At 54.1% G+C, this 13,650-nt stretch overlaps 1 protein-coding gene across 1 annotated transcript; it reads left to right on the forward strand.

The window, feature by feature from the left end:
- Positions 1-365: 365 nt before the first annotated feature.
- Positions 366-2,276, forward strand: LOC104459899 (PGC-1 and ERR-induced regulator in muscle protein 1-like; the record flags this gene model as incomplete). The annotated part of the gene is made up of 2 exons (XM_010083289.1): positions 366-479; positions 2,197-2,276. Coding segments are annotated over 2 exons (194 nt in total), but the record flags the coding sequence as incomplete, so codon positions are not given.
- Between the last annotated feature and the right edge of the window lie 11,374 nt (positions 2,277-13,650).

Raw genomic sequence — 13,650 nt, forward strand, 5'->3', positions numbered from 1 at the left:
CTTGGGGTGGTCTGTGTTGTCCTGGAGCTGTGGACATCTTGGGGCACATCTCAGGGCATTGTCTTGCAGGAAGGGGGTCTGCCTGCAGCCCCATGGTGTGGGCAGCCAGCCCAGGAATTGCTCTCTCCTACATGTAAAACTGAGAGGGGTGAAAAATGCACCCTTCTCCTTCGGACACATCCCTTAGTCCTAAATAGACACGTTTGACTTGACCAATGGTGAAAAAAAGTCTTCTGGGAGGGAAAATGTGTGGCAGAGGTGTATTTCTCTGGGAGTGCAAGGGACTCACTGCCCTGGATGGATGGAGCCTGCGGTGGCGGAGGAAGCGGTGTGAAACCCCAACCCTCATGCTCTTCTTCTCACAGGGCCTGAGGTTCCGCTGGCGCTGACCCACAAAGACATGTGCCTTGTCTTCTGTGCCTTTGCGTCCTGGGCTGTGAAGACCTCCGACCTGCAGGCTCCAGATGCCTGGAAGACCGGTACGTACAGTGCCCAGCCTGGGGGGAGAGGGATGGGAAGGACCTTGTGGAAGAGGTGGAGGGGAGAAAGGCAGGGATGCTAACACACCTAACAGTCGTTTTCCTGCCTTTCCAAAGTGTCCTGTTCCTTTCTAATACCTTCTTTCTCCTATAGAAATGTCAATCCTGATCCCTACTCACTTCTGTTGTCCTTTCCCTGCACAAAGTGACTGCTGCCTTGCACTGACCCGTAGCACAATTCCTTAGCTTTGGCCCCACTCCATCATCCTCTGCCAGGGACCAGTGTGTCAGGGGCAGAGAGGCTTCTTTAGGATCCCTGGAAGCAGAATCAGGACCTCGAATATGCAGGTTTCTCCTTCTTTGTCTCAGCTGGAACAATTGTACATATTTTTCTAATGTGCTGCAAAAACATAATCTTTTTTCTAAACACAGCTTAGCTGAAGTATTATGCTGGTGCACTGAGTCCAGCAAGTAAATGGAGCCCTGCCAGTTCCTCTCCTTCCCAACCACAGCATTTGAATAACTGATGGGGAGAGAGGAAAGTCCAACAGCAGACAGAGCGGTGCGGGTGGCTGGATGAGCAGGACAAGGGACAATGTGTGCGGGGTCCAGCCCGTGGGCACTGATAAACCCCCGCCACCAGGGCCAGGGCTTCCTGCTGCTTGTCCGGGGGAGGAATGTTCCCCGCTAAGGTCACACAGGAAGCTGACACCCCGGCTGAGAATAGCTCATTAGCTAAAGTTGCTCGGTGCGATCATCACAAGGAGCTCTTGGCTGGCTGCTCCTTGCCTTCTTGGAATTAGACGGTAGATGTGGCCTCGGAGAGGGTGCGGAAAGTGGGATACATGGGCCTCCTACCCTCCGGATTGCATAACCCAGCGAGCACCCCGGCGAGGAGGGAGGCGAGGGGCAGTCTGACGTCCCGGGCTAGCAGTTCTCTTCTGGGATTTTAGGTTCTAACAAGTGGAATTTCCCTGTCTGTGTCCCAGGCTCTAACTCGTAAATCAAAGTCAAGTCTGAATTTAAACTGGGATGTCCAAACGTGTGGGTTCCCAGTTTTGCTTGGGCACAGCTCAGGGGAATTTGACATCCCTTATAAGCCAAGCTGAAAGTACAGAGAAGAGCTTGGCTCTGTGTATACTCTCCATTAGTTACTTTTTGAATCTCTATGTTTTCTGATTCTGTGTTTTGGGTGTTTTCTGCTTTTGACTGGAATCAGAACATCCACAGATAATCCACAAAATTATATTTTTCTTGGCATCTTCATGGTCCAACCAGAAGTAGAAAATGAAGGACTTATCCTGAAGCCCTGGTGAGATTTCCTACTGTGGCCTTCTCATCTGGGATTAGACCCATTAGATCTCCACCTGAACCTGTACATCCAACCTGCACCCATGTCTACCACAGGCATGGAATCTGTGTTGGGTTTCCCTTAAAAAACAGAAGTTTCTTGTGACATGGTGGTGTGATCCGTGTGCCCAAACTATAGGACTAGATGTGGTTGATCAGGCTGTGGACAGCTCAGGACTGGCCACACTGGGAAAAGCCCATTGTGGTGGGGATGAAGAGCAGGAGGGGTCTGAGAAAGTGAGGGAGTGACCTCCCTAGGTCCCACGGAGCAGAATGACCCTTGTGATCTTCCAAGTCTGGAAAAAGATCTTCAGGTTTTGAAGAAGCACCCAGCCTCACTCTGGCCATGTGTTGGGCTCTTTTCCAGTGTTCCTGGCAAGTTTTGGCACACTTTCTGCCATCCGCTACTTCCGAAGGCAGGTCAGAGAAGGACGCTCCCGGACCTAGGCTCGGCGCACACGAAGGGCTCCCCGAGGACAGGCGAGGACAGTGGAGGTGGAGGCTGGGGACTTTGTTCTTGGGCAGTGTGAGAAGCCTGGATCCCAGCACCAAGACTTCTCTGAACCCGTCCCGAACTGGGACAGGATGTCACAGGAAGCAGGATCCTTCCGGTGATGGTCATTTTCAATACGGTAGGCAGTTTGTACCTGTACTGGACAGAAGAGGAGCCCGGCATGGGCTGTCTCTGTTCTTTCTTTGCACACTTCTTGCATACTTGTGCCATCTCCTAGGAGTAGTCCCAGTGTCTGTTCCAGGGCGCTGCTTGTCCGTCCTCCCTGCTGAAGTCAGCTGATGGCAAAGGAAGGCACTGAGGGAGGAGAGAGCAAAAGAAACCAGGAAAGTGCTTTATTCCTATGAAAGTGTTGGGGTACCCATGCAGGAAGAGAGGAGAGGGGTTTGGGGAAGAGCTCTCTGTCCAAACATGGAGCTTTGCCCAGGGTTGCTAGCATGAGGCTAGCAGGGGATGGAGGGGCCACTCACTTGGCAAGGGCTGGGTCTCCCGTGACCGGTTTGGCTCACAGCAGGAGGACTCATCCTCTTGGATTTCACTCCAAGAAGTCACAGCTCGGTCTGACGGCTCAGGAGGCTGAGATAGGGTTTCTGTTGCATGTGGGTGTCTCAGGTCTGCTGAGCCAGAGCCGTGGATGCAATGTCCGTCCCTGCGGACGATGAGCACCCGCTGCAAGGACACGTCTTGCAGAGGACAGGCGGGTGTCACGCAGCCAGAGCTGGGGAAGGGGCAGCCGGGAAGAGTCCCGCAGGAGGCTGGGCAGGAGGGAAAGGGGCTGAGCTCAGGGGAGCCTCAGGAAAGAGGTCTGACAAGGACAGGAGATGTTGGAGAGAAGGAAAAGGCACATGGACACGTTTGGCTCTGACAATCCCCCGATGAAGGGTCTGGGTATATCACTTGGTCCCTCTGCTGCTTGCCATCCTAGAGACATGGGCTGGAGGAGATGTGGGGTGAGGAGATGCCGTGGCTGAACGTGTAACCTTTGGGGACTGGAGAGGGCTGGAGGGGGCCCAGAATGGAAGGTGGGGTGAAAAATGAGAAGGAAGTGGTTCAGGTGTTTCCCTGTCTCTAGTGGCTTCCTGATCCCTCAAGGGCATTATTCACGAGGGGTTTTCTTCACTCCCAAGTCTGATGACACCAAGAATGTGAGATTTGTTAGGCACTTAGGGACCAGATCCACAGAGGCACTGGGGGAAATCTGCCCAGGACACCTGTGTGGATCTGCCTAGGAGCTTTACAGGAACGGTCTGTGGCAATGTTTGTCTTAAGAAACAAGAGAGAAGAGGTTTAGCTCTTTCCTTGTAACGCAGAGTGCCATGCAATTTTAATGTGTGTGGGGTTGTACTTAAGACCATGTGTTGTTGCTGATAAGAGAGGACACTGTGCAATTGTACAGTGAGATATGTAGCAGTAAAAAGAAAGAGAGAGAGATGTACAGGCTCTATATGGACTATTGCTATATCTGGTAAGAGGAGTTTTGTATATCCAGTAGGAGGAATTTTGTGGAGGAGGAGAACAGATAAAATATGCTGGAAGCTTCTAATAAAGATAATTTAATACTTCTGTGTACATTCTTGTGTCTACGTCATTTGTGTGCAAAACTGTTGAATGAATACTGAGTTTTAGAGAAAGAGAAATCAATCCATTATGTGTCTGTTGATACAAAAACGTAGGAGTTGATGTGCTCGTTGAGGAGCCCTGGACATGGAGAGCATGCAGGGTGAGGGGCTGCTTCTCCTCCTCTTTGGCTCCATCCCCATCCCTACCCATCTGAGACACATCCCGGCTGTCACACGTCCCTAACAGCCTGATCTCGAGAGCCCTGTCCTCTCTCCTGTCTCAAACCATCCAGGACTCAGCAGAGTCCCGCTCCAGAGCCTCCAGCCAGCTCCACCAGGGACCCCTGAACAGATCCGTGAGCACAAGTCAATGCACAGCAGCAGCTCCGGGGTTCGCTCCATCGATCCTCATCGATGCCCTTCCCCATCCCCTCCATGCCACCGTGCTCTCCATCCAGCCTGAGCTGCATCCAGGTGCTGGAAGATGTGCCCAGCAGACCTCGGTCCCTCAGCGGAGCAGGGGCACGGTGGGCACGGGGGGGCTGGAGTGTTGGCATATGCCGAGTTTTACTGTTGATCCAGCCGTAATCCACTAAGCGCACTCCGCGTTCTCAGCGGCAGGTGGGAACACAGCAGCAGCCGTGGTGGGTGGGTAATGGGGGAACAGCTGGAGGAATCGGGAGATTGCATTATGCCGAGCTTTCCTGGGAGACTGGAACACGGAGCTGAGCAAAGCAGGAAAAGGTCGGAGGAGGGCAGCAGAAGGGTTTGCTGAAAGGAGGGGGCTCTGGGACTGCCAGCTCCTGTCTCAGGGAGCTCTGGCTCTTCCTGCCTTGTCCCTCAGGCAGGGCGAAGTCCCCAGGGTAAGGACATGGCTAAATCCTGAACTGATCCTGGGCTGGGACCAGTAGCTTCCTGGCTGTCCCTGCCCATTCAAGCTGGGAAAGGCACGGTGGCACCGAGCGCTTGTTCTCCCCCTCCAAGGGATGCAGGGTACATCTCATTCTCTCAATATTTCCATCCTGATGTTCAAAAACTCGGGCTGAGTTCTTCCCAGGAGAGCTCAGTATTTATGTTATGCTGGAGGTCACACGAGGTGCCTGTCACCTCTCCCAGTGAGTGTCCCTTGCCTGTCTGTGACAATTGGTGTCTGATCCTTTAGAGCCTGAGCTCAGAGATGTCAATGTGATTTGGCACCTCCCCATGCTCAAAGTTACCCGAGGTGCCAGGTGATCCCTCAGGTTACAGGTCCATTTCACACTCCTTTTGTTCCCTACTGCAAGAAAAGGATGAGATAAATATTTCAGAAGACAGATATTTTCTTTCCACTGCAGAAGCAAAAGGAAATATTGAAAGATCTTGTTGGTATCAGGAGATCAGCTCTGGGAGCATCTGCGCTCAGTCAAGCAGCAGCGTCTCCAGTATCCCTCAAGGAAACCAGTCTGGGCTTGCCTGCAATTTTAATGCTTGGCTTATTCTCCAACCTTTTAGTCTCTCTCCTCTCCCCCCATGGGGAGGTCATCTCACCTGTATCCCACCCCGCAGGGAGGAGCCAGGAGCTCACCATCTTTTGCAATAGCACCAGCCACCACAATAGAAACGACCTTTTCCGTGTATCCTCGCTGCCAGGACACCGGTTTCCCATCACCAAAGCGAGCGTTGGTGCTGGGGGTGGGCGTCATGCCACCCCACCCCGCTCTCGCCTCGCACGTAGCTCCCACATCTGACGCCTCGTCTTGCCAAGCCGATGAAAAAGTCAGGCAGGTGCATCCCCGAGAACTGCCTCCCTATTTCATCCGAGAACTGCCTCCCTATTTCATCCGGCCGCGATACGCCGTGTGCCACCTGCCTGCCAGGGTGCCAGCCTGGGAGGGGGCTGCATCCCCCCCCGCCTTTTCTGCAGCAATCAGTTCTGCCAGAGCAGCGCCTTCGCTCTTATTTTTGCTCCATCCTTCGGTAATAAAACCAAAGCAAATCTTCCCGTGGATATTTCTGAGTCATGACTGTCTTTTCCCCGCACTTCAGAGAAATTTCCGAGGGCTGGTGGGGCTGTGCCAGCGCCGGGGGTGCCAGCAGCGGGCAAGGCGGGGGGACAGTGACCTCCCTTTTATCTGGGACCGGCAGAAACACCAGTTGCTTCGCTGGGTTGGGCTGGCGGTGAGAGCATGACATATTTGGGTGGATTCCCCCACCCACAGGGCAGTGAGGGAGTTGCTCATTGCAGACTCCAGCAAATCCTGCACATCTCAGGGTCCAGGGGCTCTGCACGGGAGGTGCGGGGTTTGCTGGGCAGGAACAGGGCACAGGTTTGCCCAAAAAAAGGTCCTTCCCCAACCTCAGCCATGGGTTCCAACCCTACAAATTGCTCATCAAGGAATTCCCAAACCTCGAGTGTCTTTATAAAAGGAATAAAAAGATGGGCAAGTCCAGCAGAGCGGAGGAGCTGGCCAGGCGGGATGCTCTGCTGCAGCTACGCCGTGCCTTTGGCTATGGGGGCTTTTTCTCCAAAATCCCGAAGCCAAAGGAGCAGATAACAGGCTCCACTTTCTTTTTTTTTAAAACACCTCTCTGCTGTTTATTCTTTGAGCAAAATAAGTTTAAAATTGTGGCTTGGAAATCAGAAAGCAGAGAGGATACAGCATCACGGGGTGTTTCAGTAGCTGCGCTGGTTTCCAGCTATAGCTTCAGAAGGGGGGGGACCCGGTTTGGGACTTTTAGCACTTGGAGCAAGTGGGGGGTGTGGAGATATCATTTGTCAGAGGGTGAATTGTTGGCAACTAGGGTCATCTCATGCCTTTCATCTGCCTCTGCGAATACAGACGCAGTGATCCTGTGACCCAGCTGGGCGGTGGGATGTGTGCAGGCAGCGCTGGAGCACCGGACCTGCGGTTTATGGGCGACCTGGCTCAGACCATAGTTCTGCTGCAGCCAGGCTGTGAAGGATGAAAAGGTTTTTCCGGGAAATTAGAAGTATTTTGTGTGTTTACAGGTACTACAGCTTCCATTTTAATGCAACCTGCACTGAGACTTCTAGTGACGCTTCAAGTAAACTTCCTATTTTTAAACCCTGGATCTGCTGAGAAATGTGTCAGAGGAAAAGCAAGCGAGTGTGAGTTTTCACGGTCACAAGGCAGGTGTCCGTGAACATTGCTTGCAAACACAGCCCTGTCCCCACCTGCTATGGGTCAGCATCTGGATGGGAAACCATCAGGGAAAACCAATGGCCAGCAAACCCCACGACTCGACAGGGAAACTGGGATGGGCTGGGGAGCTGCGGGTGGGTCTTGACCCATCTGATGCTTATGGGGCTGGTTTGGAAACACTTTAGGGCTTGTACACACACATAAATTGCTCTGCATTAATTATATCAGTCTAGCAAAGCTGGAAAACCCTCTATAGTCGGGACAGATGGAGACCAGGAAGGAATGGTTCTTGTAGGGGAGCTAAACCCAGCTGGGAAATAAATCTGCTTTAGCTGCTCATAGGGCAGGGGCTGCGTGACCATTTCAGGGCAGTTTGTTAGCACAATCCTTCATTTATATGGGGTAGCACAGAAGGAAGCAGCAGGAAGAAGGTCCTAGTGGCCAACGGGACAGCAGCGTTCAGGATGGGACCCTGGGTCCTGTGCACACCCACAACCCCGCTCTCCCCCGGTGTGAGCCCCCGACGGTGCCCGTTTGCTAAGGGCATGCTCACATTTCATCCCGAAACGCTATGTTCTGTGCCAGGCAGCAGCTGGAAGCAGCTACATTCCAGCCCACAAGTCCGGCAGGAACAAGGCAATAACTCAGGCACAGCCGTACAAACCCAGGGACGGAGTTCAGGACCTGAAATAAGAGACAAACAGACCGGGGCAGCTGCACAAAGGCGTGCTGGAAGCGTGAGAAACGAGCAGCCTGTGTGCTGAAAGGGCAGTGTTTGAAAGAGTGACAAATTTAGCCCAGATGTAGCCGGGGGGGAAAGTCACCCCTCTGGGAGCAGGACTCAAATTGCTGTAGAAGCTGTGTCACGTCTCTGCAGCGGTTTGAAACCAGCATCTCGCACCTTGCTCCCGGTGGCCCTGTGCACGCGTGTGTCACTGTCACCGATCGACGCGATCGCACGTGGCAGTGCGGGAGAGCTGCTCGTGGGGGACAGACGCTGGGCTTCTGCGGCCAACATCTGCCTCTTGCCTGGTTATTCATTTTCTTGAGCACCTCTGGCTGCAGCACGTTTTCCCAGCGTTAGTGCCTTCCAGCACCTTCCAGTGCTGAAAGGGGGCTACGGGAGAGATGGGGGGCTCCTGATCAGGGGGTGGAGGGACACGACGAGGGGTAACAGCTTTAAGCTGAAAGAGGGGATATTTCATTTCGATTGGATATTAGAAGGAAGTTTTTCCCTGTGCAGGGGGTGAGGCAGTGGCCCAGGTTGCCCAGAGAAGCTGTGGATGCCCCATCCCTGGAGGGGTTCAAGGCCAGGCTGGATGAGGCTTTGGGCAACCTGGGCTAGTGGGAGGTGTCCCTGCCCATGGCAGGGGGGGCCACTGGATGGGCTTTAAGGGCCCTTCCAACCCAAACCAGTCTGTGATTCTATGATTCCATTATTCCAGCAGCTGCTGCTGTGGGTTTTCTGCCCAGAGCAGATGCAGGGACAGAAGTGTCCTACAGGCATCTGGCCGCAGTGCTCAGGACGATGTGTCCTTGCCAAGCTGGTGGCCAGCTCCCCTTCCCAGCTGGCTTCATTAGAAAGCTGCTGCCACAAAGTGAGGTCAGCCTGACAAAACGGCAAAGGCAGAGCCGACCCTGCACCATCAGGCAGCTGGTGAGGGCTCAGCTCCGCATCCAGCACCAGAGCTGGGGCTGGCCAGTGCATCCCACTCCATCCGTGGGGGTTTCTCCTGGGCTGGAGAGCAGACATCACAGACCAGCCCGAGTCCCAGCACAGCACGGGCATCCCCAGCTGGAGTCACCGACTGGTTTTAGGGATCCCTTCCCAACACCCCCAGAACACAGGGCTGAAGCAAAGTCCCATCAGCTTTGGCATTAAATCCAGCCAGGTCTCGTTGGCTGGCAAACTCCGGGGAGACTTTGCTCTGGGGTCAGGTGTTTAAAAGTGCCTGAACCAAACTAGAGACAACTGGAAATCCTTCTGGACCCTGGGGCCCCGAAGTCCTCAAAGGAGGAAGGGCTTTGGAAAGGGACGGCAGCGACGGACAAAAATTCATTAAAGCAGACAGTGGCAAAGAAAGAGAGAAGAAGAGTATTGCAGAAGAATGTGTATTGCAATTGTCCAGTCTCACAGAAATCCACCAGGGAAATCTTACAGCAACAGGGAGGGCTTGTCCCTTCTGATACATGGCACATATCACTGTTGAATCCCAACTAAAAACCTCCTGGTGACCATCTTCAAACTCAACCTGTTCACAGGAGCTCATGAGCACGGCTGCCTCCCAGCATACGATGTGCTTCTGATGTTCCCTAGTGCAATTTGTTCTGAATAAATAGATCCTTTTGGGGTTATTAGATACAAATCTTCCCAAAAGGAGAGTAAACCTGAAACAAAACAGCTAGAAGACCCAAACCGACACACACACGAATGTGCAGAGAGCTGCCCATCCTACAGTACTGAACGTCATCCACAGCGAGAAAATTAAATAGATCTTCAACTCGGCCACATTTACACGTTAAATACATATAACCCACTCAAACCTTGCATGTAAACTTTGTTGGATACCTTCTGAAAAAAAAAATATATATAAGCACAATGTATAATAAGTAGATATTCAAGTACAAAGAGCTCCTGGATTGTTTTGTTTGCACCAGTGAAAGAACAAAAGTAGAGAATTTTTTTTTTTTGTTAATATGTTTGGTTTGCAGCCTCTTCAGGGAACAAAGGTTAAGAATTTGGAGCCTCAGGTAAAAACACTTGGATTTGTTGCTGACCTTCTATGTGCTAAAGGATCTCATCTAAGAGGCTGGCAAACGATAGCACCGAGACTCTGTCCCCTCCTGTTTGTGTCCAGCCCGCGCTGGCATTGCTCTGATCGCTGCAGGGTTGTGGCTGCACTGGAGTTTGGCTTGTAGTGAACGTTCTTCCTCCCCTCCCTACCCAGATATCTGTAAGACAGCATTTAGTGCGAGTCCAGTAACGTGCAGAGGGTGGGAGGAAGGGACGTGGTCCTGGAGGAGGGATCTCGGGCATCCTTTCCAGGGACCGTGGGAAACACAAGCCATTGCTGGCAGCACCTTTCTTAATTCCATCTGCCAAGGTGTCAGGCTCATCATATTGCAGCTCACCACCATGGTTTGGAGCCAGCACTGGCAAGAAAGAATTTTTGTGCATAAAGTGGAACATCCCCTTCTGCCCAGATCTGGATTTTTTTTTTCCATCTCTGTCAGATGACTCTGATCTTGCAGGAAGACGATTCTTGGAGCACAGCTATTGCTACCAACCTTATATACCACGATGGGGCGTGTCTCATGCATCTTTGCAGAGCTCAATGGGGGAAGGTTTGGCTTAACAGCTATTCCCAGGGATCAGCGGATCCTCAGAGGGACCAGCCCGAGGGCTCTGCTAAAAAGGAGCCACCAGCCAGCCCTTTTCTTTGGCATTTCTGTAACTGCTCTGTCTGAACACCTTTTATCTGAGGGAGCCTGACCAGCTTTTTATTCTTCCTTTTACTTTTGGGGGGTTGATGCTGTTCCCTAGCCAGGGCTCCCCGAGCGGGGGCACGCTCCTTAGCACCTCTGGGTCCGCAGAGGCTGTCGCTTTTGTGCTTTGCCCCCATCTTCAGATTTAGGGGAGAAATTTGAACTCTGGACCTGCCAGGACATGGGAACCAGCATTTGGCAGAGCAGAACCTTTCCTTTTGCTTTGCATGCCCCAGGCTCCTTGCCGTGGAGGGAAACCCAGCGAGAAAAGAGCCCGGGGGCTCGGCTGTGCCTGGCAGCGGAGTCTTCCCTCAGACCTGGTAGAACTGCTGGCCGGGTGCTGGGGAGGCGTGAGGGGTGTCCAGCTCCTTCTCCTCGGCTTCCCACAGGTTATCGTAGCTGAAGTCGCTCTGGAAGCTTTGGAGCTCGGCGTAGTCGTGGTAGGATGCGGAGTCGCGGCGCGGGCAGCCGTCATCGGGCAGGTCGTAAGCGCTGACATCCCCATCTGCGGAAAAACAAACCAATGCGCTCAGAGGGATCACGGGAAACCCAGCATCTGCCGGCTCCTGGGCCAGCTGAGAGCACGCGGGGCAGCAAACCCCAGCCCAGGGGCAAGGAGAGATGGGCAAAGTGGTGGCAGTGTGACACAGAACAAGCCACCAGCCCCCATGTGTGATGGGGGGAGCCAAGTGCCTTTGTCACTTGGAAAAGGCAAGGGGCAGGGTGACAGACAGGCCCACCACAGGGGAGCAGTGCATGAGTCCTGCTTTGAGGGAGGTGGGGTGGGCTGCAGCACCCCGAGAGTCTCACCTGGTGGCTGCAGTGAAGGTCCCAGATGTTCCTCTCGCAGAGGAGAGATCTGAAAAGAGAGATGCACTGATGAGGATGACTCAGAATCACAGAGTCACAGAAGGGTTTGGGTTGGAAGGGACCTTAAAGCCCATCCAGTCCCACCCCCCTGCCATGGGCAGGGACACCTCCCACCAGCCCAGGTTGCCCAAAGCCTCATCCAGCCTGGCCTTGAACCCCTCCAGGGATGGGGCATCCACAGCTTCTCTGGGCAACCTGGGCCACTGCCTCACCTCCCGCACAGGAAAACATTTCTTCCCCACATCTCATCTCAATCTCACCTCTTCAAGATAAGCAGCATCAGCAGGAGGCCACAGCCGGCAGGAGTAACCCGGCGCCGTGGGCAGCTCTCTGCAGGGACCACTGGGCAGGGGCTGGCAGCTCCTCTTCTGCCGAGAGAGATGCTGGGGTGCTGGGACAGCTGGGCATCCGTTCGACTGTGCGGGACCCGTCTGGCCGTGACACTGCAGGAACTGAACCAAAGCAAATCCCAGATGCGATACCTGCTGCGGAGAGCTGGGGAACACTGACCGGCTGCTTCCCACCCGTAATCCACCCCTGCTGTGAACGGAGTTACACAAACCAAGTTTTTCCTCCTACTTTGCAAATTCTACCACATTCCAGCCCTGAAGGCTTGGATGGGAAAGGAGGAATGGCTGCGGGTCCCTCGCAATGACCCACAGGGGCAGAGGTGGAAAGACAGAGAAGAAGGAAGAACCCTCCGAGGGACGGGAGGACTTCAGTAGTACTGAGGATGCCAAGCACAGACCCAGAAATGTCTTTTCCCAAGAGATGGGCAATACTAGAGAAGCAGCCTTTAACAGGCGCTTGGTTATCACAGCTGGAATTTTTGGGGGCGGATAAGGTGGTGGCTGTGTCTGACTCATCTCCAGTTTCTGCAGACTGGATCCCATCTCAGTCTCTGCCTTTGTTTTGCAGTTTCTGGCTCTTGCTGGGATTGTTGTGACGCCGGCATCCAGTGATAAGACAGGGGAAACCTGTTCCCCTCTGACTCTGTCCTGGCTTGAAAAAACCAGAGAACTACACTGCGCCCTGCCCCGCCACCAAACCCTGTGATTCCCATCCTGCTGGGTCACCGGCAGAAAAAGAAATGGCCCGAGGCATGATTTCTGGAGCCAAAAAGCCCATGTGCTGAGTCATAACCAGCAGCAAAGGTGCAGGGTACCTCTTCCAGGAAGCTGGATCCTGCTGCACTGGGAGCACTGGGAGAGCTGGGCGTGCGGGGGTCAGCGTACAGGGGGGAGCGGGGCACGGCCGGCTTCTCCAGGGAGCTGGACGCTGTCGAGGGCTGGCTTCCCACCAAGCTCCAGCTGTTCAGCTACAAGGCAGAATTGGAACAGGGATGTGATGTGCTGTTCCCTACTCGCAGTTCATCCCCAGGAGGGATGGGAGTGGGGAATGTCCCTGCAGCCCAGGTCCCCAATGCTGCTCAGCCCCGAGGGACGATGGGGCTGACTCCTGACTGTGCTAACAAGGGGACTTTCCTGGGGGTAAGGCAGATGCACACTCATCGAAGGGAGGGAGAGGGAAACCATGGATGGACACACGCTGGAAAGCCCTCAGGAGAAGCGGCTGCGTCCTATGAAGCAACAACACTCCTACTCGCTGGAAATCCCAGTCCAGCGACTATCTTGCACTGGTGCTCATGCTGCCTCAGGAATTAGCGCCCAGCATCTCCGAGTCCCAAGAGATGCTGCTCCATGTTTAAAGTCACCTTTTTCAAATCGAAAAGGGTTTCACGCCTGCCCTAGAGCACCTGCCAGGACAGCAAGCAGCACCATTAGGAAAATGCAAACCGTGCACCAGTTCCTCTGCTGCTGGACCCTCCCCAGGCAGGAGGCAGCCCCCTGTGTCCCCCCCTTACACTGCTCAGCTCCAGGTGTGGCGGGGGGGCTGCGGGGTGCCGCTGCGGGCTGTGCGGGCAGTATGGCTCGTTGTACACCGAGGACAGCAGCTCGCCGTTGGGGTTTTCAGGAATGAGGCTGCAGATGCTCCTCTCTGTGTCTTGGCTGGGAAGCTGCTGGCCACAAGGTCCACATTTGCCCTTGGATTTTCTGTTGCTGCCCCCCCTCCGCAGGTCCTGCGCGGGCAGCCCGGAGCTCGGCCAACTACCGTGGGCCAGGCACTGGAAGAACAAGACAGAACCCAGAGCTGTATCTTCTCAGGCCAGACCCACCACACTCATGCATCGGCATGGTCCTGCGGCCGGTCTGTGCCCCACATGCTCATCCCCCTGCACATCACCTCCACGC

This window comes from Pterocles gutturalis, unplaced genomic scaffold, assembly GCF_000699245.1.
Source record: "Pterocles gutturalis isolate BGI_N339 unplaced genomic scaffold, ASM69924v1 scaffold31690, whole genome shotgun sequence".
Classification (NCBI taxonomy): Eukaryota; Metazoa; Chordata; class Aves; order Pterocliformes; family Pteroclidae; genus Pterocles; species Pterocles gutturalis.